At 34.1% G+C, this 27,663-nt stretch overlaps 4 protein-coding genes and 1 non-coding gene across 5 annotated transcripts; 3 read left to right on the forward strand and 2 right to left on the reverse strand.

Moving 5' to 3' along the window:
- Nucleotides 1–38: 38 nt before the first annotated feature.
- LOC130498956 (uncharacterized) lies at nucleotides 39–3,562 on the forward strand. The gene is made up of 6 exons (XM_056992820.1): nucleotides 39–1,433; nucleotides 1,555–2,018; nucleotides 2,107–2,299; nucleotides 2,357–2,612; nucleotides 2,739–3,047; nucleotides 3,201–3,562. The coding sequence occupies exons 1-6, from the start codon at nucleotides 39–41 to the stop codon at nucleotides 3,560–3,562; spliced, it is 2,979 nt and encodes a 992-aa protein (XP_056848800.1).
- Nucleotides 3,563–16,747: 13,185 nt separating this feature from the next.
- On the reverse strand, nucleotides 16,748–19,333 carry LOC108844658 (uncharacterized). The gene is made up of 4 exons (XR_008937965.1): nucleotides 19,309–19,333; nucleotides 17,685–17,832; nucleotides 17,355–17,435; nucleotides 16,748–17,260 (listed from the first exon to the last, which is right to left on the reverse strand). It is a non-coding gene; the product is annotated as an uncharacterized LOC108844658 (transcript).
- Nucleotides 19,334–21,215: 1,882 nt separating this feature from the next.
- On the forward strand, nucleotides 21,216–23,028 carry LOC108844295 (UDP-rhamnose/UDP-galactose transporter 5). Its single transcript, XM_018617523.2, has 6 exons — nucleotides 21,216–21,355; nucleotides 21,515–21,703; nucleotides 21,782–21,966; nucleotides 22,045–22,245; nucleotides 22,324–22,485; nucleotides 22,562–23,028. The coding sequence occupies exons 2-6, from the start codon at nucleotides 21,574–21,576 to the stop codon at nucleotides 22,892–22,894; spliced, it is 1,011 nt and encodes a 336-aa protein (XP_018473025.1). The 5' UTR covers nucleotides 21,216–21,355; nucleotides 21,515–21,573; the 3' UTR covers nucleotides 22,895–23,028.
- A 208-nt stretch (nucleotides 23,029–23,236) lies between these two features.
- Nucleotides 23,237–24,769, reverse strand: LOC108844296 (40S ribosomal protein S18). The gene is made up of 4 exons (XM_018617525.2): nucleotides 24,610–24,769; nucleotides 24,334–24,494; nucleotides 23,604–23,792; nucleotides 23,237–23,497 (listed from the first exon to the last, which is right to left on the reverse strand). The coding sequence occupies exons 1-4, from the start codon at nucleotides 24,610–24,612 to the stop codon at nucleotides 23,392–23,394; spliced, it is 459 nt and encodes a 152-aa protein (XP_018473027.1). The 5' UTR covers nucleotides 24,613–24,769; the 3' UTR covers nucleotides 23,237–23,391.
- Nucleotides 24,770–26,636: 1,867 nt separating this feature from the next.
- LOC108844995 (uncharacterized protein At3g43530-like) lies at nucleotides 26,637–27,363 on the forward strand. The gene is made up of 3 exons (XM_018618270.2): nucleotides 26,637–26,649; nucleotides 26,729–26,790; nucleotides 26,908–27,363. The coding sequence occupies exons 1-3, from the start codon at nucleotides 26,637–26,639 to the stop codon at nucleotides 27,361–27,363; spliced, it is 531 nt and encodes a 176-aa protein (XP_018473772.2).
- The last annotated feature ends 300 nt before the right edge of the window (nucleotides 27,364–27,663 follow it).

Raw genomic sequence — 27,663 nt, forward strand, 5'->3', positions numbered from 1 at the left:
ATTACGATTTTACTCGTGATTATCGATCTTCGGTGTCAATGGCGCCTCGTCCAAACGAATGGACACAGATGCAGCAGTTCCTGGAAGATTTTCAGGAGAATTTTCAAGATAACATGAGACGTACACTGGCGGATGCGATCCAGACAGGAGTCCAGGCTGGAGTTCAGGCCGCACTAGCAGCCAATGCAGCAAACGCCGCTCCCGCAGCTCCACGCCAACGTCAAAACAACAACCCCATCTTCGAAGAACAGGAAGACGACAACGACCTAGCCAATCCATTCGGAGATATCAATCACCCTCGTCCCCAACCTCAACAGCGTCAGCACAGGAACGATGATGATTCACGGTGGAAAACAGGGATCAAAATAGATATTCCTGAGTTTCATGGTGGTTCTCAGCCAGAAGAGTTACTTGATTGGTTTGTTGCAGTCGAAGAGTTCTTAGAATTCAAGGAGGTTCCAGCAAACAAACAAGTTTCTTATGCTTCCACTCGGTTTCGTGGTCATGGTGCCTCGTGGTGGAATCAGTTAAAGATATCACGAACACGTCGTGGTAAGGAAAAGGTTGTAGACTGGGACAAACTTAAGAAACACATGCGCAAGACGTTTATCCCTTACAACTTTGAGCGTCTCTTGTTTCAAAAGTTTCACAACATTCGACAAGGTTCTCGTTCTGTTGAAGACTACGCTACAGAGTTTTATCAGATGATCACTCGCGTGGACGTTCAAGACTCGGAAGATCAACTGGTAGCTCGCTTTATTGCAGGACTACGACCACAGTTACAAACTATGTTACATCAATTCGACCCGGGTTCTGTAGCAGAAGCACGTCAACGAGCATTACTAGTCGAGCAGCAGTCCAAGTTCACTTCGAATACATGGACAGGAAACTCGAGACAACGCAACAATTCACCTACCGACGATAGCAAAACATCTACAGGACTTGACGCACCAACGGGAACTCAAGGGAACAATAAACCTACCGATCCCGGAACAGTAGCGGGTACCTCCCGTCCCTCCCGACCTAATGCCTTGCGATGCTTCTCGTGTGGCGAAAGAGGCCACATTCAAACCGCTTGCCCGACTCATGAACGTCGAGGATTACTCGCTAAAGACAAAGAGATCATGGGCGATCCTATTTACGATGAAGAAGATGATCAAGGTGATGACAGTGAAGGCGAACTACTCACAGGTGACACAGGAACTTTTCTCATGTTACGAAGGAATTGCTTTGCTCCAAAAACAAGTGAAGCATGGCAACGAACAGCCTTGTTCAGCTCTACTTGCACAGACAAAGGGAAGACCTGCCGTTTTGTTATTGATTCGGGTTGCTCAGCCAACGTAGTCTCCGAAGAAGCTGTACGAAAGCTTTCTCTCAAAACAGAGGTTCACCCACACCCTTACCGTCTTCTCTGGATGCAGACAGGAGCTGAGGTTTTTGTGTCTCAACGTACTCTACTCTCACTATCGATCGGCTCTTTTTATAAAGAAGAATTATATTGCGATATTGCTCCTATGGATGTATCGCAATATTATCCTTGGGCGTCCTTGGCAGTATGATCGTGAGGTTATCCATAATGGCAAGACGAATACACATTCGTTTATGTTTCAAGGACGTAAGATAACATTGTTACCTTCTCCAGACGCTGACCACACGATTGCAGCAACCACTACACCATCCCCGCCAAAGCAGAATTTGTTGATCATCTCTAAAGCTCAGTTCGAGCAGGAGTTGCAGGACGAACAACCATTGTTTGCTTTAGTGTCTATCACCCCGACGCCAACTCAACCAGTGCCGTGCCCGCCTGAGTTTTCTCCACTTTTAAAAGAGTTTGAAGACATCTTTCCAGACGAGTTGCCTGCCGGATTGCCTCCACTACGGGATATCCAACACCACATTGACTTGGTACCAAATGCAGTGTTGCCCAACCGTGCGCACTACCGCATGAGCCCGGAGGAACACGAGGAGCTTCGACGCCAAGTGGAGGAGTTGCTACTCAAAGGAGTTGCTACTCAAAGGTTATGTTCGGGAAAGTCTGAGTCCGTGCGCGGTGCCTGCGCTCCTTATTCCAAAGAAAGACCGTTCATGGCGTATGTGTGTGGACAGTCGAGCTATCAATAAGATTACGACGCGATACAGATTCCCCATCCCTCGGTTAGATGATCTTCTTGATCAGATCGGGAAAGCCTCCATCTTCTCCAAGTTGGATCTTAAGAGTGGGTATCACCAGATTCGTATCCGTCCTGGGGATGAATGGAAGACCGCTTTCAAGACGCGAGAAGGTTTATTCGAATGGATGGTAATGCCATTTGGGTTATCTAATGCACCAAGCACATTTATGTGAATCATGAATCAGACTCTACGCCCTTTTATTGGACGTCTTGTAGTCGTTTATTTTGATGACATCTTGATCTTTTGCACCACCATGGACGAGCATCTCGGTCATCTTCGCGACGTACTACTGGCTCTGCGACGGGATAAGTTGTTCGTAGCAAAACAGAAGTGCGAGTTCGGAGCATCTGAAATTCTCTTCTTAGGCTATGTCGTTTCCGCTAAAGGTCTTCGTGTCGATCCCCACAAAGTTGATGCAGTTGCTTCTTGGCCTACTCCAAGTACAATTTCAGAGGTTTGAAGTTTTCACGGTCTGGTCTCTTTCTACAGGCGTTTCGTGAACAACTTTAGCGCCATTATGGCACCGATAACTGATTGCATAAAGAATGTGTCGTTTGTGTGGACAGAAGAAGCCACCCGTGCGTTTACTCTTATCAAAGAGAATCTCACGACGGCTCCTATCTTGGTCTTACCAGATTTTGACTCACCATTTGAGCTTCATTGTGATGCTTCAAAGCTCGGCATCGGCGCAGTCTTGAGTCAACACGGTCGTCCGGTTGCGTTCTATAGCGAGAAGTTGGCTGGTGCTCGCAGTCGTTATAGTACTTATGACATTGAGTTCTATGCAATCGTGCAGGCTATTAAACATTGGCGTCATTACCTAGCGCACAAGGAGTTTATTTTGTTCACTGATCACGTGGCCTTGAAGTACTTAGGTACTCAAGATAAGATATCATCTCGCCATGCCTCCTAGACGGCTTATTTGCAGCAATTCACTTTCGTCATCAAGCATCAATCCGGGAAACTTAATAAGGTAGCAGATGCTCTTAGTCGTCGTCATGCCTTTGTGTCTACGCTTCGTGTTTCAGTCACAGGGTTTGAGTGCTTTGCGGAGCTTTACCGGACGGATTCCTTCTTCTCCAACATCTTATCGGACCTTGACCACGGCATACGTACTGACTACTCATTGGTCGATGGCTTCATCTTTAAAGACAATCGTTTGTGTGTACCAGATTGTAGCTGGCGGTTGCGGATCATTCAGGAACTACACGGGGAGGGTCCTGTTGGAAGGGATCGAACACTTAAGCTCGTGACAGATTCTTATTTTTGGCCTACTCTTCGCAGAGACGTGGAACGCTTTGTCCTTCGGTGCACGACTTGTCAACTCAACAACGGCCACGCCTCTAATGCAGGGCTTTATCTTCCTTTGCCAATTCCGACGCAACCTTGAAGTGATATAAGTATGGATTTTGTTCTTGGGCTTCCCTGTACTCAGCGTGGAAACGATTCTATATTCGTTGTGGTCGATAGATTCTCCAAAATGGCGCACTTTGTTCCTTGTAAGAAGTCAACTGATGCCGTACAGGTTGCTCATCTTTTCTTTCGCGAAATATATAGGCTCCACGGTCTTCCTTTGACGATTGTCTCCGATAGGGATTCCCGGTTCATAGGACACTTTTGGCGCTCGTTCTGGAAGTTGTTCAAAACCAGTTTAAACATGAGTTCAGCTTACCATCCTCAAACTGACGGCCAAACTGAGGTTACTAATCGAAGCTTGGGAAACATGTTACGGTGCTTGGTTGGTGATAATCTTCGTTCTTGGGATACCGTTTTGTACCAGGCCGAATTCGCTCACAATCATGCTCATAACAGAAGTTTGGGTTACAGTCCTTTCCAGGTCGTGTATGGCGTTGTTCCGCGAGGACCTCTGTCTTTAACGACTATTCCTCAGTCTGGCGAGTTTCATGGCCGTGCGGTGGAACTGATTGATGCGCTCTCTGTTATTCATACTCGAGCTCAGGACAATTTACAAGGCACAGCTATTAAGTACAAACGTGCAGCCGATAAGCATCGATGTGAAGTCCATTTTCAGGTCGGTGATCGAGTTTGGGCAGTGCTTACTAAGGAACGCTTCCCAGTTGGACAATATAATAAGCTGAAACCACGCAAGTTGGGTCCGGTTGAGATCGTTGAGAAGATCAACGCTAACGCCTATCGCCTTGCTTTGCCTCCACACGTCCACACTGCTGATGTTTTTAATGTTAAGCACCTCTTCAAGTTTGAACCTGCCGATGACATTCTCTCTGGATTCGTGGACGAATCTCTCGTACGGAAGGGGACCTGATGTAGCATACATCGATAACCTACTCTGTTTTGGATTTCTTATTTCCTTTTCTTAGTTGTTTTTAATTTCCTTCTTAAGCTATGTTTAGGTTTCCTTTTTATGTCGGTTTTGTGTCTTTTATTTTGCTATATAAGGAGTTCTCTTGATTTGTAAGAGATCACCACTTGATTATTGATTAATATAAATTTAGGGCTTTGGTTTTAGAAACACAAATCTCTTGAATCCTTACTTCTGGGCATTCTTAAGAATTCAACAGATTTAAGAAGGCACTGATAGCGGGCATTCGCAAAATTCAACGATATCCTTGCATCTATCGGTTACTATAATACTTCCGCTCCATTAGCTTCTCAACTCCAAACGACACAACTGCATCAGCCATACTACCTGTAATTAAGACTTGAGTGAACGATTCAATTCAGGCCGTTGTTTATGCATAACAAAGGGAACAAGATCTCATAAGCAAACTGGAGTCACGACAACAAAGTAGAAATGGCGGATCAAAGCAAACATGTATTTAACTGTTCGGAAGTAACAAGATTTACCTTGTCTGAATCAGCTCTTTGTCCACTGGTTACGACCTTGTCTGAAAGAAGAGAGATGAGCTTTTATAAATTCAGTCAGAGTCAAAGTAGAAGTCAAATTTATCCAGCTACGAATATCCTTGGCCGAGGGTTCTCCACGACAATCATAAAACAGTATCACTCTATTGATTAAATAAATAATACTTTATAACAATTCTATCGAACAACCATTAAATTTGACTCAAATTTAGTCATTTTATTCATTAAATTTGATTTAAGTCGTTATTTGTCTCGATTCGACCTGAAAATTTTGAAAATCCGTAAATTTTGAAGCAAAACAAAAACTAATTGTTAAGAGCATCAGTATCGGTGGAACATAGGGAAAGTCTTCAAAATTTTTTTTTTGGTTTTATGTTTTTCTTTAAAAAAAAAAGTGAATCAGTGGCGGGCCACCACGTGTCCTGAAGCCCGCACAGAGTGCAGAGAACTCTTCAAGGACGTGCCTTATCTTAGGACTTTTTTCCCCTTGTTCTTCTTGGTTCTGGTAAATCTGTGGTCCCCCCCTAAAGACACAGCAAGGGACCGACGATATTGATGCTCTAATATCCGTTATAACCGAAGCAAATAAAATATTAAAATTTTGGAAAATGGATATACGTTCTGTCCGACAATATATAAATAATTATATTTAAAATTTTAAATGTATAAAATTGTATAATTATTATTCTAACGTATGATTTGACAAGTTCCGTTCACATTTTACTTATATAAAAGTATTACATAAAAAAATTATGATAACTATAATTTTTTTGATTTGTGTTATTATAATAAGTATAAGATATATACTTATTATTGGACTAATCAACACATAATCTATACTATTATTTATGAAGTGATTTTGCTTACTTGTCATGTTCTCTATGATTTTAGCTAATTTTGCTTATTTGTCATATTTTTATTAAGTTTAACCTAAATTATCATTGATGTATTATTTGTTTTGAGTTGGGTCACTAAATCATTAATTTAAAATAATAGTCTTGATGAATATTCTATATAAATACAAAAGAATTTTATTTTATTAATACTAATATTAAATTTATATGTTATATTAGTTTTTCTTATTTGTCATATTTTTATTAGGTTTCAGACTTTTAGATAGGTTATTAATTTATTATTAATTTCTAACTATTCACTAATTTATTTTAATGATATAAAGTTTATATGTTATATGCTATATTAAATAATTGATTACAAAATAATATTTTAGAATTATCAAAAATAAGATAATTCTTCTATATATATTCTGTTTTTGTGCCTATCTGAAAACAATATTTTTATTATAAAAGTTAAAAAAAATTAAGATACAAAACAATTTATTATTAAATATTAGTCAACAAAAAATATAAATATATTTCTAAACTATCTCTAAGATATGAGTGTTTTAAAAATAATAAGTATATATTTTGATTAAAAATATTTGACATATATAAATATTTTGATGTTTGATTTAACTATTTAAAAACATAAATAATAATTTATTATGCTGGTTTTAGATTAACAAGAAATAAACTAATAAGTATTTATAAGAAATTTATGCCCACATGTGCGGACAAAACACCTAGTAACAAATATATATTTTATAAATTGTTTAAACTTTTATAGTTCCACATCTTATCATATTCATATTATATATATGGTTTCGGTAAACGAATTGTCACTTTTTGTTGTTCACCATACCATCAAACATTTTTATTGGTGCTTTTTATAAAATGTAATCATATAACTCTATGTGATCAGTTCATACATGTTTAACATAGTAACTTATGCTTTAGTTTTATGAAATATAGAATAGATTATACATATGTATTAAAATGAAACTAAATATTCGTGGAATTTTTCTAAATTTTTGTATTTTAAATAGAATTCAGGTTTAAATTGTGTATTTTGAATATGACCACCCCTCGGCATAACAGGTTGGATGCATATTTACAAGATTCCATTATTTTAGAATTGTACATATACCAAATGTGGTAAGTGGTAAAGAAAAGTTATGGCAAGTGATTAAAAGCCATTTTTTCAAGGTGTTAGAAGCAAATTTGTGACGTAAAATCTGGCAGATCTTACATTTATTTTACAAATATATTTAGAGTTATCTTGGGTTCACCCCTAGAGTGACCTAGAGGTTCACACAACCAATAAGAATCACTCATTTCACAATTGATATTTTTTAAAAAAGGAAACAAAATATTGTCAAGTTATATTATATTTTTAAAATAAATGAAATAAAAATAATAGTAGTTACAAAAAATGATTTTTAAAAAAATATTTTTAACATCATCAAAAAAACTATACCCTAAACCCTAAATCATAAACCCTAAACCCTTGAGTATACCATAAACCCTTGGGTATATGCTAAACCTTTGGATAATCTTAAACTCTAAACCCTAAACTCTAGTATATGCAAAACAAAATTAGATATTTTAACGCCATCATCGAAATATTAAACCCTAAATCCTAAACTCTAAGCCCTAAACCCTTTGGTAAATCATAAACACTTGGATAATCCTAAATTTTAAATCAAAAACACTAAGCACTAAAACAATAAATCTTAAAAATACTAAACCCTTAATCTTAATCCCTAAACTCTTTTTAGGATTAAGGATTTGGTATTTTTAAGATTTAGTGTTTAATGTTTTTAGTTTAGAATTTAGGGCGTTTTGATGATAGAGTTAAAATATTTTTAATTTTTTTTGCATATATTACTATTTTTATTTATTTTTAACATTTTTTATTTTAAAAATATAATATAACTTGATAATATTTTGTTTCCTTTTTTAAAAAATATCAATTGTGAAATGAGTAATTCCTATTGGTTGGGTGAACCTTTAGGTTCACTTTAGGGGTGAACTCAAGAATAAATCATATATTTATGGAGAAATTCTTGGGTTCACCCCTAGAGTAAACCTTTAGGTTCACCCATCCAATAGGATTTCATTATTTCATATTCAGTATCTTTTAAAAAAGGAAACAAAATATTGTCAAATTATATTAATATTTTTAAACTAAAAAATAAAACTAATAAAAATTAATATTAATTACAAACAAAAATACGTTTTAGGAAAATATATTTTTAATACCGTCAGCCAAATACTAAACCCTAAATCTTAAACCCTAAACCCATGGATAAACCCTAAACCCCTGGGTAAACTCTAAATCATAAATACTAGACCCTAAATTTTTGGATTTATGATTTATCCAAAGGTTTAGGGTTTAGTATTTATGATTTACCCAAGGATTTATGATTTATCCAGGGGTTTAGGGTTTAAGATTTAGGGTTTAGATTTTATGGTTTACCCAAGGGTTTAGGATTTAGTATTTATGATTTACCCAAGGGTTTATGATTTACCCAAGGGTTTATGATTTATCCAAGGGTTTAGGGTTTAGTATTTAGGGTTTAGGGTTTAGTGTTTTGCTGATTTTGTTAAAAATATTTTAAAAAAAAATCCAAAGATTTAAAATTTATCCAAGGATTTACCATGGATTTAAGGTTTATGATTTAGGGTTTAGTATTTTGCTGACTGTATTTTAAATATAAAATCTTTTTTTGCGACTACTATTTCTATCTATTTATTTTTATTTTAAAAACATAATAAAACTTGACAATATTTTATTTCCTTTTTTAAAAGATACTGAATATAAAATAACAAAATCCTATTGGTTGGGTGAACCTAAAGATTCACTCTAGGGGTGAATCCAAGTATTTCTCATATTTATGCACCAAACTACGACGAATGAGTGTGAGAAAGTTAACAAAAAATGATAATGTATATTGATGCAGGGCATATTCTGATTTTTCCTACATTAAAAAAAAAATCTACTAACTAATATCGCAAATCTGTGTCATTAATTTTCGACTTGCTTGCTATGCGTATGTAACATCTATCTTATTAAAACAGAATCATTCCAATGGACCTAACATCTTTTGTAAGTTTTAAAATTAAACACACCTTTCTACCATATAATTAAACTTACCCTTAATCTTATAACCATTAATATTATTTTCTTTACTATTCATGCCCGAGATATCCTTAACAAACGGTTACTAACGACGGGTTAAACAACACATCACAACTGAAATATATAATTATATATGCATATCGGTTTAGTAGAGTTCGGACCAAAAAAGAAGTATTTGTATATATTGTTTGAAATAATCTCAAATACACGTTACAATCATTAGATGTAGATATAGTGGTAATATCATGGTCTATATAATTTTTATATCTTATACCTTCATATTTTTTAACAATATATATATACACGTTATATTTTCTTACAAAATATACAACCATTCAAATTTGACCTTAGGTTGCATGTTGAATCAATATATAACATATTCTAACACCTTACAGTTAAATTAATATATAGGAGATCTATTTTACCTGATATTAATGTTCCTGATACCATATTTTCAAATAAAATAGTCAAATTATATTAATCATAATTATTTTGTCAATTTTTTTAAAAGGATAACAATAACCATAATCGTTTTTTGCTAGATAATTCTTCGGCATCAAGGTTAATCTAAACAATATGAATTTAAATATTTCCTTATATTTCGATGGCACCTCATCAAGTATTACCTAAATTGTTTAGATTAACCTTGATGCCGAAGAATTAGCTTAGCAAAAAACGATTTTCCATATCATAAAAAAATATAATATTAACTACCTAATCAATAGCAAAAAATATTACACTAAGATATCCTAACTATTCAAAATCGAAAAAATTATACACCTATATAAAAGCACTCAGTCCATTTGTTAAAATCATCTACCATTCCTCTCTTCCTCTCTAATCTTAAATCTTCTTATACTCACGAAATATGATGGTGATAAATACCACCACAGCTCTTAGCGATTTGAAATCGTATAAAACCACTTGGAAAATCCAAGTAAAAGTGATTCACTCAAAGAAACAAAGATATCTTTCTGATGGGAAGACCTTAAGAGATGGTGCTATCTGATCAATCCATAAGTGAATACCTATCATATTTCCAATTGATCGTAACATCTACATTTATGTATTCTCAAACATATAATTTATTTATTAAATTAGTTTATTCCACCGCGCTTTCAAGCGCGGGTACTGATCTAGTTATAAGTTTATAATCTTCAAATATTACTTTCTTCAACCCAAATCCTTTTTTTTACGGTTATCACCGATAAGAAAAAAAGAAATAGATTTCATGTACTATTTTGTAACAAAATAAATATCATATAATGTTATTATTTTTTAGAGTAGTCTCACTCCGTGCAAGACACAAATCTTTACCTAGTTAACACCAAAGCACAGGGGTTCAAGACACCATGGTAAATCTGATAGCTATTAAGAATTACTGGCTCAAGGTTGAAAAATTGCTACCAATTCATCATGCATTGAATTTCTCGTTTGTACTCTCAAAAGTCCTTAGTTGAGTATTGTCGAGTCTTGCCTAGGAAGTCTAGTTTGTCGAGTCGTCTAGTGTATAGAGTCATTTATATTCATGTGTGATTGTTGGAGCTATTTTTGAATAGTATGAATAGTGTATTCATATGTCAAAAATAAAGTTTTATTTGAATGAGAAATGGAGGTTTAATTTGTGTGATTTGAGAAATTTGTATAAAGTAGTAAATACACACACTAGATATTTGAATTTGGTTTTGGGTTTTGATTTGTTAGTTAGACTTCATGTTCATTAATTTAAACCAAATATATGTTAATCTTTTATATTGATAAAATATATAAAAATATATTTTAAAATATATTATTTATTTGAATTGGTCAAACAATAATAATTGTACTTTTAATTTCTTGGTCTGAATAAATTCACATACTAATTGACAAGAATTAAAGTATCCATTAATGCACCATAGAAGTTTTCATTTTATGTTGAAAACTGAAACTTGTGTTTCTCGTTATTTTTATATAAAAAGATTGTTAGCTTATAGAACATATGTATTCAACAACACAAAATTACTCTTTCCCACTGAATATTTTTAGGTTTTTTTATTTTATATCTGAGAGTACAACAGAAAAGTTAAGTTTGACAGATTATATTCTTCAGTGATAGAAGATAGAAAAATATATGCAGTTTTATCCTAGGATTTTGAAACGCCATATCAACCATCATACCACGGTATTTTGTATTTATCAATTATTTATGCAAATGCTTTATAATTATTCAGTTTGTCCTATTGTAGATTTGCGTTCTTACATTCTCGTCTCCTGCTTTCCATATTATCACCAAGAACTACTTTATTTTATCTTCACAAAAAAATATAAATTAATATTTGATAAATTATCAGACACAAGAAATTAATAAGTTTTAAGAAGTTTTTAGTTGGATCGGATAAAAATATGATGCAATTTGATAAAATAAAACGACAACAAATTGTAGAAAATCTTATACAAATATATAATCCATTAAAATACTAATAATTATATATATATATAGTTTATATAGATATACACAACATATAAAAAGATTGTGCTGCTTGTTTTTATTAAATTCATCTCTAGTTTTATTCAAACTTGAAAACAGTTTGATATCAAATTACATCTCTAGTTTTCTTAACACTTGAAAGCAGATTGATAACATTGTATCAAACTACTTCTTAAAACATTTATAATATATGGTGCATATATCCTATCCATCAAATAATCTTATAGAAATAGCAAAAAGAAACTCATGTATAAATTTTAATCAGTACATAAACCGTTGAATAATTATTTTCTTATTTTATATAAATATAGCTCAAATATATATATATATAAATAAAAACAGTAGATTAATAACTGCATAAATTAATAAAATATCATAATTCATATATTATTAACATTTAGAGTTTTACAGTACTGGAGTACAAGCTAATTTCCTCGATCAGTTCTTTAATATTTTAAAAGTTAGTATAGATAAATGAAATTTATGTGTCCTTTAGTTCTCTGGGATTCCTTAAAGCGAGATCCGGTTTAATTTTTTCTGTTACAAAATCACGAATTTAAAACATGAGATATGATAGAATTAAAAAGAAAAAGCAATTATTATAGAAGAAAATACTTCCAAAATGTAAAGACACGCACAAAATATAAATAAGTAGACTACGATGCTCTTTAGATCCATATTCCTCCAAATCAAGTTTTATCCAGAACAAAAAAACTAAATAGATAAATATGATTAATTTTTCTTTTGTTTTTCTTCTAACTACTGCCTTGTTTGTTGGATTACATGAAGCTAAGTGTCGTAAAATACTGTTTCTTTTCAAAACAAACTAGCCAAACCTCATAGCACTCTCGAAGTCCACTGCAAATCTAAAGACGATGATCTAGGCGTCCATCTTGTAAAATTCAATGGACATGCATACAAATTTAGGTTCAACGATAATATCTTCATAAGAACAAAATGGGATTGTGTATTACGAAAAGGACCTAAGATGGAGTATTTTCAAGGCATTAGAGCATATACAGGAGGGTTTTCTCGTAAATGTGGCGAACCCTACATATGGATTGCCAAGGATGATGGTATTTACTTGTCGAGAAAAGAACTTGACTGGACTAAAAAGAAACAATAGCATTTTTATTTTGTTTAATGTATCAAAAATCATCTTTCGATTTGGAATAAAGAAAGTAATTAAAGTATGATTCGATTTGAAATCGTATGCAACCATGGAAGCAAGTATGTTCTTGAGTTTTCACTTTTCAATTATTATCATGTTGCTTACGAAACAAAGCTTTCGCATGCTACAACTGCACAATAGTTTTTACAAAATGGATACAAATTCTCAATAACACACAACTTCGGAGGAAATCTATCTGATTTTGCTTCTAGAGTTAATTTGGATTAGCTTCTATATATTGTAGTCATTTTCATAAACCATGAAAATCTGAAGACATCCAACATATTTTTGGCTGCATATTGCCTGCTTTATACCAGCTTTCAACTGAAGTGATTGGTTCTCATCTTCTTCTTCTTTCATACAATCAGTATTGTATGTGAAGTTTGGTCAAAATTTTGATCTTATTGATCTCAAGGAATCATAAGTAAATTTTGAGGTACCAAATAAACCAATTCATTGTTAAATAAACAACATTAACTAAGAAAAATAAAAGATGAAATGAAAAACAAAAACTATGTCCTAATTTTAATCGAGGGTTCTTTGGGTAAAGATGATGCAAGTATATTTTCCGGAACGAGAGACACATCAAAAATATAAAACACGGGAAGAGGCAACAAGTCAATTGGATTTTGACTTGGTTGACTAGTGAAGAAGAGAAAAGAAGAGGAACAATCTCACGTAGATGATTATAAAGGGAGTTTGACTTGGTTGACTAATGAAGAAGAAAAGAATAAAGATTAGGAATCAGCTTCAGTGGGGCCAGAATACCTCTTTATAATTCAAAAAAAAAAGGATTAGGAGTAATCTTTTTGAGCCTTCGAGTGGACTCTATCTTCAGATCTGGTGCACGAGCTGGTGGTCTGGCTCCAATGCCGATAGTTGTGTAGCGTTGTTTTGATTCTAGGACTGTTGGCCTTTTCTTGGAGTATCAGTGGGTCTCGTCCTTTTCAATTGTATTCGTGAGAGCTCCAGAAGTAACCATTACTTCGGAGTTGCGTTCTGTTTGCGGTTACTATCGTGTGGTGGTGCTTCAGACCTATGCGTAGGGAGACAAGAAGAGTGGTCGTCTCTGTGGTCGCCTATGGCCATTTCGCAGCTTCTCCGGTGGTCTCTCTCACTCTCTCATACACCTCCTCTTCTTGGTGGTTTTTGACTTTTTGTTTCCGATTTCTTCTCCGAAGCTTTACCGATCAGCTCCTTGGCTGTTAGATCCTTGTGTTTTTGTTGGTGGTTGTTGGTCCGATATAAAGCAAAGTTGTTGGTGATTCAGATTTTCTTCCTTGGTAACTTTGTGTTGTTGGTAGCACATCCTAGTGCCAATGGTTTGTTCCTTTGAACTCCTAGGCAGTGTTACTATACTGATTCTTCTTACAGGTTATGGAGCCTTTCCGGTTGAGCCTGTGTTTTAGAGTGTATGTGTTTCGTTGCGGTGAGGTCTTTGCTGCCTCTATTTATAGAGGTTGTACTGGTCTCTTCACCGGTTGTCTTTTGTATTCGGAAGATGTGCTTGGTGGTTCATCGAAGTCATCAGGTCTGTGTTCCTTAAACCAGAGCCGGCCTTGACCACAAGCGGGTCAAGCACCTGCTTCCGACCGCCAATTATTAAGTATATATTCGGCCGCAATTCTATCGAAGTCCCTTTAGCACCTTTGGTGAACGCCCTATTCCTTGCATGATGAGATCACCAGTTCGAACCTAGACAGCCACATAATTTTTTTTGGCTTCTAGCCTTCATATTTCTAGGACCGGCTCTGCTTAAACGTTACATGGCCGAGGAGGACAGTGGGACTCAGTTCCCTTACCGGATTAACCAAAGAAATGGTGACGAAAGAAAAATTCGGAGTTGTGATCACAACTTAGCCATGTATCCGATGACTCAAAGCTATTAGTGCGATGGTTGTATCCCCTTTTGCTGAATCCTTGTTTGTTTGTACCCGTATGAATGCCCAGTTTGGGATGTTTTAATAAAATTTAAAATTTTTAAATAAAGAAAAAGTATGTATTGTGTAAAAAAGACTCAAAACTACACATAACTACAGTATTCCTAGTGCATGGTTAAATACACTAAATTCGACCCCATAAAATTTTCATTTGATCTTATTGCCTCACAAATAATGGGTTTGACAAAGGGGTGTCAAAATGAGCTATATGACTATAGCTCATGAATTAGCCCAGCTCAACTTATTTTTTGATGAGTATAATTTTTATATTTTAGGCTCATTTAATAAATGAGTTTATTGATCGAGTTTAAAAAAGATCATGAGTTATATGAACGATTTTAATGAACATAAACTAACTCATGAGCTTATTCATTTTTATAATTGTAATTATATATATATATATATATATATATATATATATATTCTATTTTTCTTATGGAAAAAGATAATTTTTATATTTATGATATTTATCTTTTAAATTAAGATGTAAAATATAGATAACTAATATAGGAATAAAACTTTAAAAGTTATCTATACTTTTTTTCGAAGAAAGAAAAAAGAAACTATCTTGTTTAGAAATGATCAAAATCCTTTATATAAACCCATGTTAACTCTATCATCTCTCACACAAACTTCATTGATCCCAAATTTAGACCATTGGTTTTGGCGTATTGCTTTAATTTAATTTATTTTAGGAGGTCAATTTTTATTTATTTTTGTCATGGGCTGGTTTTTGTTTAGTATTTAATATTTATGTTTTGGATGCTTTAATATTTAAATTTTGAATAATATTATAGAAATTATTTATCACTGTTTAATTTAATTTAATTATTATTATTTTGTGTTAGATCACGAGTTAGCTCATTTAACTCATGATCTAGATGATCTGAGTTCGAGCTTACATATTGAAGCTCATATAATAAATGAGCTGAGCTGAGCTAGTTCATGAAAGAGTCGAGCTCACTATGAGCTGAGCTGAGCTGAGCGGAGCGAGATAGCTCATTTTGTTTTTTTTTTTGAATAACCCGGTGTATCATGGCATCCACCGAGGTGGATCTAGACTAGCGGCAAGTGTCCGTATCAGCTTACATTATCGGCCGGAGTACGCCTCAGTCATCGGACGCTGGAGGAACCCAGATTTTAAATTTAACCCCTGTGACCAGCGGGATTCAAACCCGGATCCGTATTAAGCTAACTCATTTTGACACCCCTTACATAATTTTGAAAACTTGTGTATATAGCTCATGCATTAAGAATAGTTGGTGTCGTTTTTGACACACAATACTTGGATGTGTTCACATATATTACTTGTAGCTACCATTGTTTTCTTTTCCATCATAGTTATTTTTGCTTCTAGTTGGAGAGATCAGTTGACAAATAAAACCCAACTCACACTTTTGCATATATCGCTATTAACCTAACTCGCACTAATTTTCTTTTTTTTTGCAAGAGTTTTTTTATCAATTATTTGCTAGATGATCTTTAAGTAGTTTAGAACATGAACACTAAAAAGCAGTGTTTTGAAACCGGATCAGACCGGCCGGTCGAACCGGTCCGATCGTGACTCGCTGAAGAAGCCGAGTCCGGTTCAGTTTAAAGCCCGGATTTGAGAAAAACCGGTAAAACCGGCTGAAAACCGGAAAAACCGGTGATCCGAATTTAATTTTAAAATTTGGTTCTTAAAAATTAACATATAATTAAGTGTTTTCTATTACTACTAGCTAAAATTTAATATTTGATAATTTATGTTCAACATTATTATTTAATTGATTTTTTTATTTTCTTAAGAAACAATGTAAAAATAGATTTTTTGACTCTCATATACTATATATACTATATTTATTTTGCCATATTCATAAAAATTTGAGATGTTAATTGTAAAAATAAATAAATATGATAATTATAACTGTAATCATTTGTTTTTTTCAATTCAGTTCACATAGTATTCACATATATATATATAGTTAGATTTATGTTTGTTGTTTATTTTTAGTTAATAAAAAAATAGAGAATGTATTACATGTAGATAATATTATTATATATATATATATATATATATTTATTTATTTATTTTTCATAAATAGAAAATCCGTTCGACCGATTTAACCGGTCTCACCAGTCAACCAGTAACTACACCGAGTCGGTGTCCGGTCCGGTTTTCAAAACATTGCTGAAAAGTTAATCAAGAAATATGAATTCCAGACACAATGATTTACATGTGACCATCAGAAATCCTGAGCAAAATACCAGCAAACCACCTTCAAGATGACAACCAATTGATACATTATGAAAAACCAAACCAGTTTTGTATAGAGCAAACATCATCACAAGAGGGGGTATTACATCTTATAGCTTCTTAATCTGCATGCATGTCCATTGAAGAATCAAAAGAACTTGGAGAGGTAGATCCCCTGTTCAGTTCACTGCTTCTGGTTCCACCAGATATGTAGCCTCCCTGCGGAATTTGATAGTTCTGCAGACTACGACGTATTGGACTTGAAAGGGCGTTTGAGAAAACCGAGTTCTTGGCATGGTTTTCGTATTGCTCAGACCGAACCACTGGAACAGCTGTTGGGCAAGACGTGTCTGAAGAAGCAATGAGACCTGTATTTGTGACACGCATTGTTGGTTGAGGTGGCGGCGCTCTTGGGGATATTGGGGTTCCTCTGTGCAGCACTCCAGTTCGTTCTGCATTAGGGTAAACAATAAACTCAATCAAGAACAGAAAAAAAAAACAGATCTTACCCAGATTCCATGTCATGTAAGATAAAATTATACGAACCTGAATGTAATTGATTATATCCACAGGAGTCACTCTTGAACCTCCTTCTTGTTGTCTCCATATCCATTGGTACAGTTTTTCCTGAAACATGGAACAATTGGAGCAGAACGTTCAGTGTGTAATCTATAAAGTTCTCACCTTAGGTAGTGATGCATTAAAACTAGTAAGAGCCGCAACAGTCTAATCTATGGCCTTCCCTTCTAATCAAAACATGAAATCAAGAGAACCTATTGGTAAGACTCTCAACGAAGACCAATCAAATTGAATTTACCCTTTTATGATAAGAATCACAGACAGTAAGAGGGGGAGGGAAGGGTTTAAAATACATACCAGACCATGGCGTTCACCGGCTTGGAAAGATAGTTTCTGGTGTTCATGGATTGAGTATAAAGCTGAGACAGCGAGTTCGCGGCGGTTCGAAAGGAGGCGTAAACAGTCCGATCTACCTCATCGAGGCACGTCGCTGTAGCTTTCTCTTCTTACCCATCCCGTTAAAGATTCTTCTAGGTGAACGGATGGTCGCTCTTCTCTCGGGCGATTTTAATGAATTATTAAAAAATAAGAGGATTGGACAAAGAGGAGGGCACTTGTCTCCCTTTATACGAAACGGCAAGACCAAAGAAGGTTTTACCTTTTGGTTTTGGACATTCCAACTCTGTAAATTATCTCTATACACGAAGAATGTCAACTTGGATCAGTCGGTTTTGTAAGGATTTGTATTTTAAAATCAGGCCCAAACGTATCTATCTCATATCTTGCATACGTGGTTTTTCATCCAAATTTAATCCCCTTTATTATTTTGAAAACATTTTATTATTAACAATAAACATTATCTAATAATTAATAAAACATGCGTTTTGTGAAGAGTAAGCTTATATAATAAAAATTAAAAATATATAGTATTAACAAATTAAATATGCATATGTGTCTGAATTTTTTTAATATGCATATAGTATCATCTATATATTGGGGTTTAGCATTTTGTATTGTAATTATGGACCTAAATTTATTTGAATTTACAATGAGTCTGATCGATTTGAGATTAAATTTTATCATCTTTTTATACCTATAAAACTCGTAATGTAGTCATCAGTGGATTTTTATTACAAGAACAGGTTTTCTAGAATTTTTAATATTTTATTTTAACATTACTAAAAACCATTTTAATAGTTTTATCACATTGTTTCCAAATATTGAATTATTTTGATCTTATTTTTCCACATAATTTGAGGGGTTTCAACTGAAAGACTAAATTGATGCAGCATATTTTCTTACTCTAAGTCGTTAGCTGAATATATATTTATTTAATTGAATATTTATTAAACAAAAAATTCAAATTAATACAATTTTATGATCATTGTATCTTATTATACACAAACAAATTAAACTATGATCACAAAATTTTAAAGTGGTATTTTAAAATTTCTAATAATTTATAATCATTTAAATTCAAAAATATAACATATAGAAAAAAAATCTATTTTTATTATATGGTTAGTCTGATTGTTTAATATCTTTTAATAATATAAAATCAAACAAAAAAAGCTAAGATACAAAAAATTTATCAATACTTTATATTATTCATAATCGTTAATTTTTATATATACGTTAATCATATTAGGTAATTTCTCGTAGCTTTTATTTAAGAAAAGTGTGAGAATATTTTTTTGTACAATATTTTATCATTTGATAATTAGTTTTAGTAAGAAATATAATAATAAATTAAAATGAACAATCTTATTTTTTAAAAAAATTGAATTTCATTATTATGGTGACACGTGGTTATAAAATAATGTTGTAATATTTTTTTATTAATATAAAGAGATTGTCATTGCTTGTGCATGATCATCAGAAAGTCCTTCTCGCGATCTTTATTAAAACCCCCTTTATTACCTAATGCCACTACTTACTAAACCTACAAAAGAAAATACTATATGTTATGTTATTAACTTACCAATTGTACGTATACTCTTGTCCATTTCGTTAAGATTTACATTGTCCACAAAACTACCTTAAAATGGATAAAAACATATTATCAGTCGTTTTGTTGTATAGTAAATAAAACAAAAAAAACAATTATGTGAAGATTAGAAGTTTTGTTTATTGGCAATATAAATTATCCTTTTTATGTTCGTTGGTCCAAAAATTTAGGAGGAATTTATTAATTTTACCATTTTGCTAATGTCATTATTCATATTTACCACCGATAAAAAGACATTTATCAAAATATCTTCTTCACTAAAAGGCGAAAAACTTTTGTATCATTGTTTTCTATATATAATAAATAAATTAAAAAAACATATAAAAAATATTTTTTTTTTATGTTTTTGAATTATACTTTTTTCGAAATTCAAACCATAAACCATCAACTCTAAACCATAAACCCTAAACTATCAATTCTAAACTCTAAATCTTAAACCATCAATTCTAAACCCTAAAAACTCAACTCTAAACCCTAAAGCCTCAACCATAAACCCTAAACTCTACCCCACCTCTCAACTCTAAACCCTAAATTTAGATTAGTTAACCCTATAGTTTCTTTTCTTTTGGTCAAAGTTATCTTTAAGGTTATAAATGTCTTTTCCCTATTTAAAAATGAAGGTAATAATGGTTAGTGTAAACATGAAAAGTAATATTATGAATGTTATATTTTTGAAAATTTTCTAAAAATTAATGTCATAAAAATTTAACCTAAAGTTAAGAGGGCTTTCGTGAACTTAAAAGAGTTTTCTTATATTGCAAATTAGAAAAAAAAATTATAACGTAAAAGCATTATATTTTCGTTTATATTTATGTTAATTTGTAAACTTATGATTCATGACTTTTTATTATTGGAACTGGACATTATAAATTGTTTGTATTCAGGTTCTTTTATACAACTTAGATATATATCATTTATTTGCTTAAGATCTTACTGGTTTTATTTGATTTTATTTTATCACAATCTTTTTAGAGTGGACAATATAATTAATTTGACAATATAGTTTGTTTCATGATATATGTCTTATAAAGGGAATATAATCATTTTGGTTAGAATATGTTCTCACAAAATCTAGACTGGTTCTCCAATTTCATCTGAAAAATAAAGTCTATATAAAACCTCAGTCAACCCTTTAACTTAAGCACATTGACTTTATAACTAAGAAATAACATAAATGGTGATAGACAAATTATGAGTTACTTAAAAAACTTCAAAATGGTTAAGTTTATGGTCAAATATCATGATTAATATATTGTTTCCTATTTTTGTTTGCATATAATAATTTCCAAAATTTAAATTGGAAAGGAACAATCAGGAATATTTATGATTGAATTATTGCGGTAGAATATTCATTTTCATCGAAATAAAACGCGTCTAAACCTCATAACTATATATAGATCATACTAAGCTAAGAGCTTAGGTATCACAATGAACACATTTCAAACCTAGCAAAAAAAATGAGTGGCATAAACTATATTAGAGAATTGTTGATCTAACATTCCAACTCCACTGATTTGGAATGATATGTTTTTTTAACATTTGATTAATTATGATATTACAAACGATGAGAAATATTATATAGTCGATAATTTTACCACCTTATAAGAATTCACCAGCCGTTCTAAAAGATTTATGAAGGTAAGAAACTGAAGATTTTTTTACAATATTTTTCCATAATCCTCATAATTTTATATTTTTAGAGTTAAAACTCAGATCTTTTGATATAAAATGATTAATAAATTTTTAATTAAACCATTGGATCAAAGGGTTTCCACATTTGGAATGATGATTCAGTTTAGTTTGTTAAATTTCTAGTGAAAAAAACACATTTTTAAAAATCTTTTTATTAGTAAAGGTTACAGAAAAAAGGACATTATTCTTTTCTTTTTCATTATGGAAATGTAATGATGAGGAGATCACTTTACTTAAGCGCACCCTTCAACTCAAAATAGAAAAGAGAAACCAACATCAACATCGCTGCCTTCTGATCATTTTGCTGCCACGCTTTGTTCTTCTCCAGGTACCTTCCCCCCGATCTATTGTATCCCTTTCGAATTCCTCTGATTTGATGAGATCACTTCGCGGATCCTATTGTACTCTAGATCGATTAAACAATTCCTTTAGATCCGATCTGATCCTCATTGGGGAATTTTTTGTTTTTTAATTAAATTCTTTGTAGGATTTTGTCTAGAGAATGTTTGTTTGAGATTTTGCAATCGAAGAAGACCAAAGTAACAAATGGCTCCTGGTAGTAAAGCAGACAAGAAAGCAACGGTAGATGCTGCTGCTTGGATGTTCAATGTCGTTACTTCTGTCGGAATCATCATTGTCAATAAAGCTTTAATGGCTACGTACGGCTTTAGCTTTGGTAATAATCTTCAAACCCCATTTGATCTCATCTCTCTCTCTCTTCGTGTCTGTATTTTACATTTTCGATTCACTGCAGCAACAACCTTGACCGGTCTACATTTCGCCACGACCACACTGATGACACTTGTTCTAAGATGTCTAGGCTACATTCAGCCTTCTCATCTTCCCTTCACAGAGCTTCTTAAGTTCATTATATTTGCAAACTTTTCGATCGTTGGGATGAACGTTAGTCTCATGTGGAACTCTGTTGGGTTTTATCAGGTAAATATTCTTGCAAAAACCTATGCTTCTGTATCGCTGTCTTATTATTATTATTATTTTTTTTTTTTGGTTTGTCAGATTGCAAAGCTTAGCATGATTCCTGTAGCTTGCTTGTTGGAGGTAGTGTTCGATAAGATTCGTTACTCAAGAGACACCAAACTTAGCATAGGACTTGTTCTTGTGGGTGTTGGTGTTTGCACTGTTACTGATGTTAGTGTCAACACCAAAGGTTTCGTTGCTGCTTCGGTTGCTGTCTGGAGTACTGCTTTGCAACAATACGTAAGTTCTCAGAGCCTACAAAAGTAACATAACCTCTCTTAGCTAAGATTGACTTAAACTTCTGTCTTTTTATTGCAGTATGTTCATTACCTTCAGCGAAAGTATTCACTTACATCATTCAACCTACTGGGTCATACTGCTCCAGCTCAAGCTGCAACGTTGTTGATAGTCGGTCCATTTCTCGACTTTTGGCTGACAGAGAAACGAGTAGACATGTACGACTACAACGTTGTCTCTCTGGTAAGTGCCACTGATACTGATCATTTACATTTGCTTATTTTGTTGTTATTCTAAGTTGTGATGCTTGCTTGTGCAGATGTTTATAACCCTCTCATGCACAATAGCTATCGGGACAAACCTCAGCCAGTTCATCTGCATCGGGAGATTCACGGCGGTTTCGTTCCAAGTCCTGGGCCATATGAAGACGATCTTGGTGCTGATAATGGGCTTCTTCTTCTTTGACCGGGACGGTCTAAACCTGCACGTGGTTCTCGGCATGATTATTGCAGTGCTCGGGATGATCTGGTACGGTAATGCCTCGTCTAAGCCAGGAGGTAAGGAGAAGAAAAGCTATTCTCTTCCAACGACCCGTCAACAGAAACATGGAGATGATTCGGATTCTGATGAAAAACCAAGGTTGAAAGCTTAGCTAGCGTTAAGCGAGTTAACGATGAGTCTCTCTTAATACAGACATGGCACCATTTTTATACATCATATGGCTTTATTCTTTCTTAGCAGAATATTGTAAAATCCTCCTAGTATTTTAATTTATATTTTTCAATATGAGGAACTTGCCTTACATATATGCCGCAGTTATACATCGTTACCATTTTCTACTAGTATATGACTTCATCACCAGTTGAGTATTTTTCAAGCTGTAAAAAACCTCAAAAGCCATGATATCGCTTTGAAGTGTCACAGACAGTTACATGATAAACACTTCAAAACTATGTTGAAGGGTGACAAAGCCATGATAAAGACTCCCAAACAATTAAAGTTGAAACAGATGTAACCACTGGAAAAGAGAGATAGAGAGCACAAAGATCCAAAAATATCACGCAAACTATTTCGAAAATCCAAAAGTGTCACAGACAGTTCAAAGCAGAAACATATATCAAAACCGATAAAGCAGTAACTAGCAATTGCTTAACGCTTCTTCGAGACACCAACAGTCTTTCCTCTGCGCCCAGTTGTCTTGGTGTGCTGTCCACGGACACGAAGACCCCAGTAGTGTCTCAGCCCACGGTGGTTTCTGTGGAAATGCAAAACAACCATTACACAAGATCATTCAAACCAAACCACAACAGAACAAAGTAGTAACGAGTTAAACTGATGGTTCGGATCAGTATGAATATTACCTGATTTTCTTGAGACGCTCGAGATCGTCCCTGAGCTTCATGTCAAGGGCATTGGAGACAACTTGGGAGTACTTCCCGTCCTTGTAGTCCTTCTGCCTGTTCAGGAACCAGTCTGGGATCTTGTACTGCTTCGGGTTAGCAACAATCGTCATCAGGTTGTCGATCTCAGCTGCAGACAACTCACCAGCCCTAAAACAGAACAGAGATAAAACCACGAAATGCAAATGAGTAATATACACAAGAAACGAAAAGGATTTAGCTAACGCTGAAACAATAAAGTGGAAACATAACTAATAGTACTGAAAAATTAATCAGACATGAGCTCGAACATGCAAGTCGAAAGATTCAAAACAGTACAGTAATATGTCTGATCATACAAGACAAGACAAGCGATTCTACATAGTAAACAAAACCACAGCCGAAAAGACAAAGAGAACAACAATAAGAGAAGCAAGAATTTTGGCTAACGTTGTCTTAAAGCAGACATGACTCATGATAACTAAGCAGCCCTAAAACAGAGTAGAGATATCAAAATCAGTATACACAAGAGCATTACAACACAAAAGACTGTCGATTCTACAACTACAATGGTTACACAGATAAACAAAACCACGGCTGAAAAGAGAAAAGAACCATAAGTTTTGGCCAATGCTGTCTTAAAGCAGACATGACTCAGAAGTTGCACATAAAAAACACACTAATCAGTTAGAGAAAGAGAGAGAAAGCAAACCTCTTGTTCATGTCGACATCAGCTTTCTTGCAGACGATGTTAGCCAAACGCCTGCCAATACCCTTGATTGAGGTAAGGGCGAACATGATCTTCTGCTTTCCATCGACATTTGTGTTAAGCACACGGAGAATGTGCTGAAACTCCTCGTTCGCGACCAGAGACTACACACCATAACAAACAAACACACTCCACATCAGGAAGAGATGAATCTGAAAATCAGGGTTTCATTTCGGAGACCGAGAAACTAAAGGTTTTAGAAGAGAAAAATGGAATTACCATTTTGATTAGCGGAGATGAGATGCGTGAGAAGAAGAAGAAGCCGCCGCCTTCAAGCAGTGATGATCTCTGCAATGCTCTAAACACACGAAGAGAAGTCTGCTTTTGTGTTTTCGCCGAGTTTTATATATACCTCATTATTAGGGTTTCCGCAATCCTGAAATGGTCAAAGACCATTGTGCCCTCCGTTAGGATGATTTATTTATATAAATAAATGTGTATTTTCTTGACCTTTACTTTTTTAGAGTATTTGCACTACATGCACACAAAATCCACTCTATTTGTATTCCACACACAATATCTCCCAAATTTTTTTCCCCCTATCTTTACCATTTTTTCCCCATTCTATGGTATCCCACTTATTTTAGGATATTGAGCTAATTTGCTCTATTTTTTATTGCCCTAGACACTCCAATGTCTATTCTCTCTTGCCTCACCGATAAAAAAAATTATACTTTTAATCATATTTTAATCGAAAACATGGTAAAAGATGAAACTGCCCTTAATAAAATATAATATTTACAGATCCAACCTCTTTTAAATTTGACCCGATTCACATGATCTGGATCCGTGGGCGTGACCCGCGTGTCTCTCTCCCAAACCCTATGTTTCTCCCCGTGTCTCTCTCCCATACAGAACCAAACCCTTTGTTTCTCTCCTAAGTGTTTCTCATTTCCCCCAAATTGAAAATCAATCAATCGAAACCCTAGAACCCGACGAACTCGAGGCAGCGACGAAATCGACCGAAATCCACCGAAACCCACTGAAATCCACCGCGTATTCTCCTGTCCATCATCAAATCCACCGGCGTCAGCTTCCTTTCATCCTCTTGTTCTGCTTCGAGGACCATTGTCGGCGTGTAAAATGTAACGTCTTTTTCATTTATTTTTCATAGATTCTAATGGTTTTGATGTGAGTTTCTTTGGAATATATATTGTGTGCTTGTTTGGCTTAAAGAAATAAAGAAATTTTAATTTTGAATCAGATTCTTTAAAGTTATTCTTTTGTTGAATCGATTTGGTATTGGTAAAAATTGTTTTCTCTGTGTAATTTAATTGAAAACATAGTAGTAAAAATTGTTAATGAGGAGAATGGTTATGAGATTATGGTAAAAATTGTTTTATCTTTGTTTATTGAAAATGGTAAAATCGTTTGTTCTTTGTCTATTGAAAATGGTAAAAGTTATTTTATCTTTGTCTATTGAAGTTATGGAGATCGAAAGTTTTGTTATGAGATTTGTTTTGTGGATATTGAATGGGTTTGTTAGCTTCTGTTGTTATTAGGGGTGGGCGTTCGGATATCCGTTCGGGTTCGGGTCGGGTGTTTCGGATTTTTGGGTATTTCGGTATAGGGATATAAAACCCGTTCGGATATTTCTGTACTTCAGGTCGGGTGCGGATATTTTTACTTCGGATTCGGTTATTTCGGATCGGGTTCGGATATTTAGATTTTAAAGAAATAAAATAAATTTTTCATTTTTTAAGTTTCTTGTATTTAAAAATATAGATTTCCCTTAACTGATTTTTTTACTTTTTATAGATTCAATGATTAATAGATTTGGAGATAACATTTCAAAAATAAAAATATTAATTTGACTATTGTTTTTAAATTTTGGATGTAACTTTTGTTGTACATGAAACAAAAGTTTGACATGCATTTTAAATGAATATCAAATTATTTTCTCCATAATATATATATATATATACACTATATGATTTTAAAGTATGTGTAACATCAATATAAATATTTTAAATAAAATGAGAGATGTAAACTAGAAATATAAGGGTAAGTATACATATGTTCGGTTATCTTCGGATATTCATTCGGGTTCGGGTATTACCCGTTCGGGTTTGGATAATCAATATCTCCTAACTTAATACCCGTTCAGATATTTTGCCATTTCGGTTCGGATTTCGGTTCGAGTTTTTCGGGTCGGGTTCGGGTGCCACTTCGGATATCGGGTAAAGTGCCTACCCCTAGTTGTTATTAAATATTTGTTGTTTATGTATATTCAGGAGATTAAGATAATGACATGCCGTAGTAAGCGGGAAGGGAAAAGGCAGACTAAGAAAACAAAATTTCACAAGAGAAAAGGTTGTCGAACACAACCCTGCTCCAGTAGCAGATGGGCTTTCAGACGAGAATGAGACTCAGACTGATCATCATTCTGCAACATCTCTGGTATGCATTCTCAAAAACATTTCTTTGGTTTTAGTATTGTTGGTGCATTACTAGTATTACTAGTTTTACTAGAACAGATTAATAAATAAGGTGCTAATATATTATTGTGGTTTGCAGGAATGCCAACCATTGCCACCTGATGAGCTATACTTCAAGAACACGGAATTCACCACGTTGTGTAAGATACAAAGCAAGTGCTTTGTGACCGGAACGGTGGACCTCTTGAAGAAGCTTACGCCCGAGTTGGAGTCGCCCGAGTTGGAGTGGTTCAAAAACCACCCTCAGTTTTGCCACATTTTCTACATGTCGGATGAACCAAACTTCAGGCTGCTGGGTATGTGGTCTCTACTACTGCGCACGATTCCCTTACATGAGGGAGAGGACACAGCTTGGTTTGCGGTTAATGGCATGCCCATCCGGTATTCAATGAGAGAGCATGCACTCATCTCGGGCTTGGACTGTCGTGACTACCCGGATAATTATAAGAAGTTGAGGAGCTTTGCTTTTGTAGATAGGCATTTTGGCTCGCAAAAGGAGATAACAATGGAATCTGTGAAAGAGAAGTTGCTGTAGGGCTGGGCAAAAAAACCGAACCCGAAGAACCGAACCGAATCCGACCCGAAAAAGTAGTACCAAACCCTAACCGAAATTGTTTAAATATCCGAACGAGTTCAAATTTTTGGTATTTAAAGAACCGAAACCGAACCCGATCCGAACCGGAATATTTTGGGTACCCGAGTGTATCCGAAATAATTAATATACTTATATTTTTAGATTTAATGTATATTAAAAATCATCAAAGTATACATGATACTTTTAAGAATACTTGAAAATATATACAAATAGTCAAAAGTACATGTTTAAATAGTTAAA

The sequence above is a fragment of the Raphanus sativus genome, chromosome 8 (assembly GCF_000801105.2).
Source record: "Raphanus sativus cultivar WK10039 chromosome 8, ASM80110v3, whole genome shotgun sequence".
In the NCBI taxonomy this organism is placed as follows: domain Eukaryota; kingdom Viridiplantae; phylum Streptophyta; class Magnoliopsida; order Brassicales; family Brassicaceae; genus Raphanus; species Raphanus sativus.

Bases quoted from the DNA above. Each gene is read 5' to 3' on its own strand.
- LOC130498956 (XM_056992820.1), top strand. From the start codon at position 39: ATGGCGCCTCGTCCAAACGAATGGACACAGATGCAGCAGTTCCTGGAA. The intron at 1,434-1,554 runs GTTTTTGTGTCT...CGTCCTTGGCAG, and splicing joins GGATGCAGACAGGAGCTGAG to TATGATCGTGAGGTTATCCA. The intron at 2,019-2,106 runs GTTATGTTCGGG...GTGTGTGGACAG, and splicing joins AAAGGAGTTGCTACTCAAAG to TCGAGCTATCAATAAGATTA.
- LOC108844295 (XM_018617523.2), top strand. From the start codon at position 21,574: ATGGCTCCTGGTAGTAAAGCAGACAAGAAAGCAACGGTAGATGCTGCT. The intron at 22,246-22,323 runs GTAAGTTCTCAG...TTTTTATTGCAG, and splicing joins GTACTGCTTTGCAACAATAC to TATGTTCATTACCTTCAGCG. The intron at 22,486-22,561 runs GTAAGTGCCACT...TTGCTTGTGCAG, and splicing joins ACTACAACGTTGTCTCTCTG to ATGTTTATAACCCTCTCATG.
- LOC108844296 (XM_018617525.2), bottom strand. The intron at 23,793-24,333 runs GTTTGCTTTCTC...GTTCTGTTTTAG, and splicing joins GATGTCGACATGAACAAGAG to GGCTGGTGAGTTGTCTGCAG. The intron at 23,498-23,603 runs GTAATATTCATA...GCATTTCCACAG, and splicing joins GAGCGTCTCAAGAAAATCAG to AAACCACCGTGGGCTGAGAC.
- LOC108844995 (XM_018618270.2), top strand. The intron at 26,791-26,907 runs GTATGCATTCTC...TGTGGTTTGCAG, and splicing joins ATCATTCTGCAACATCTCTG to GAATGCCAACCATTGCCACC.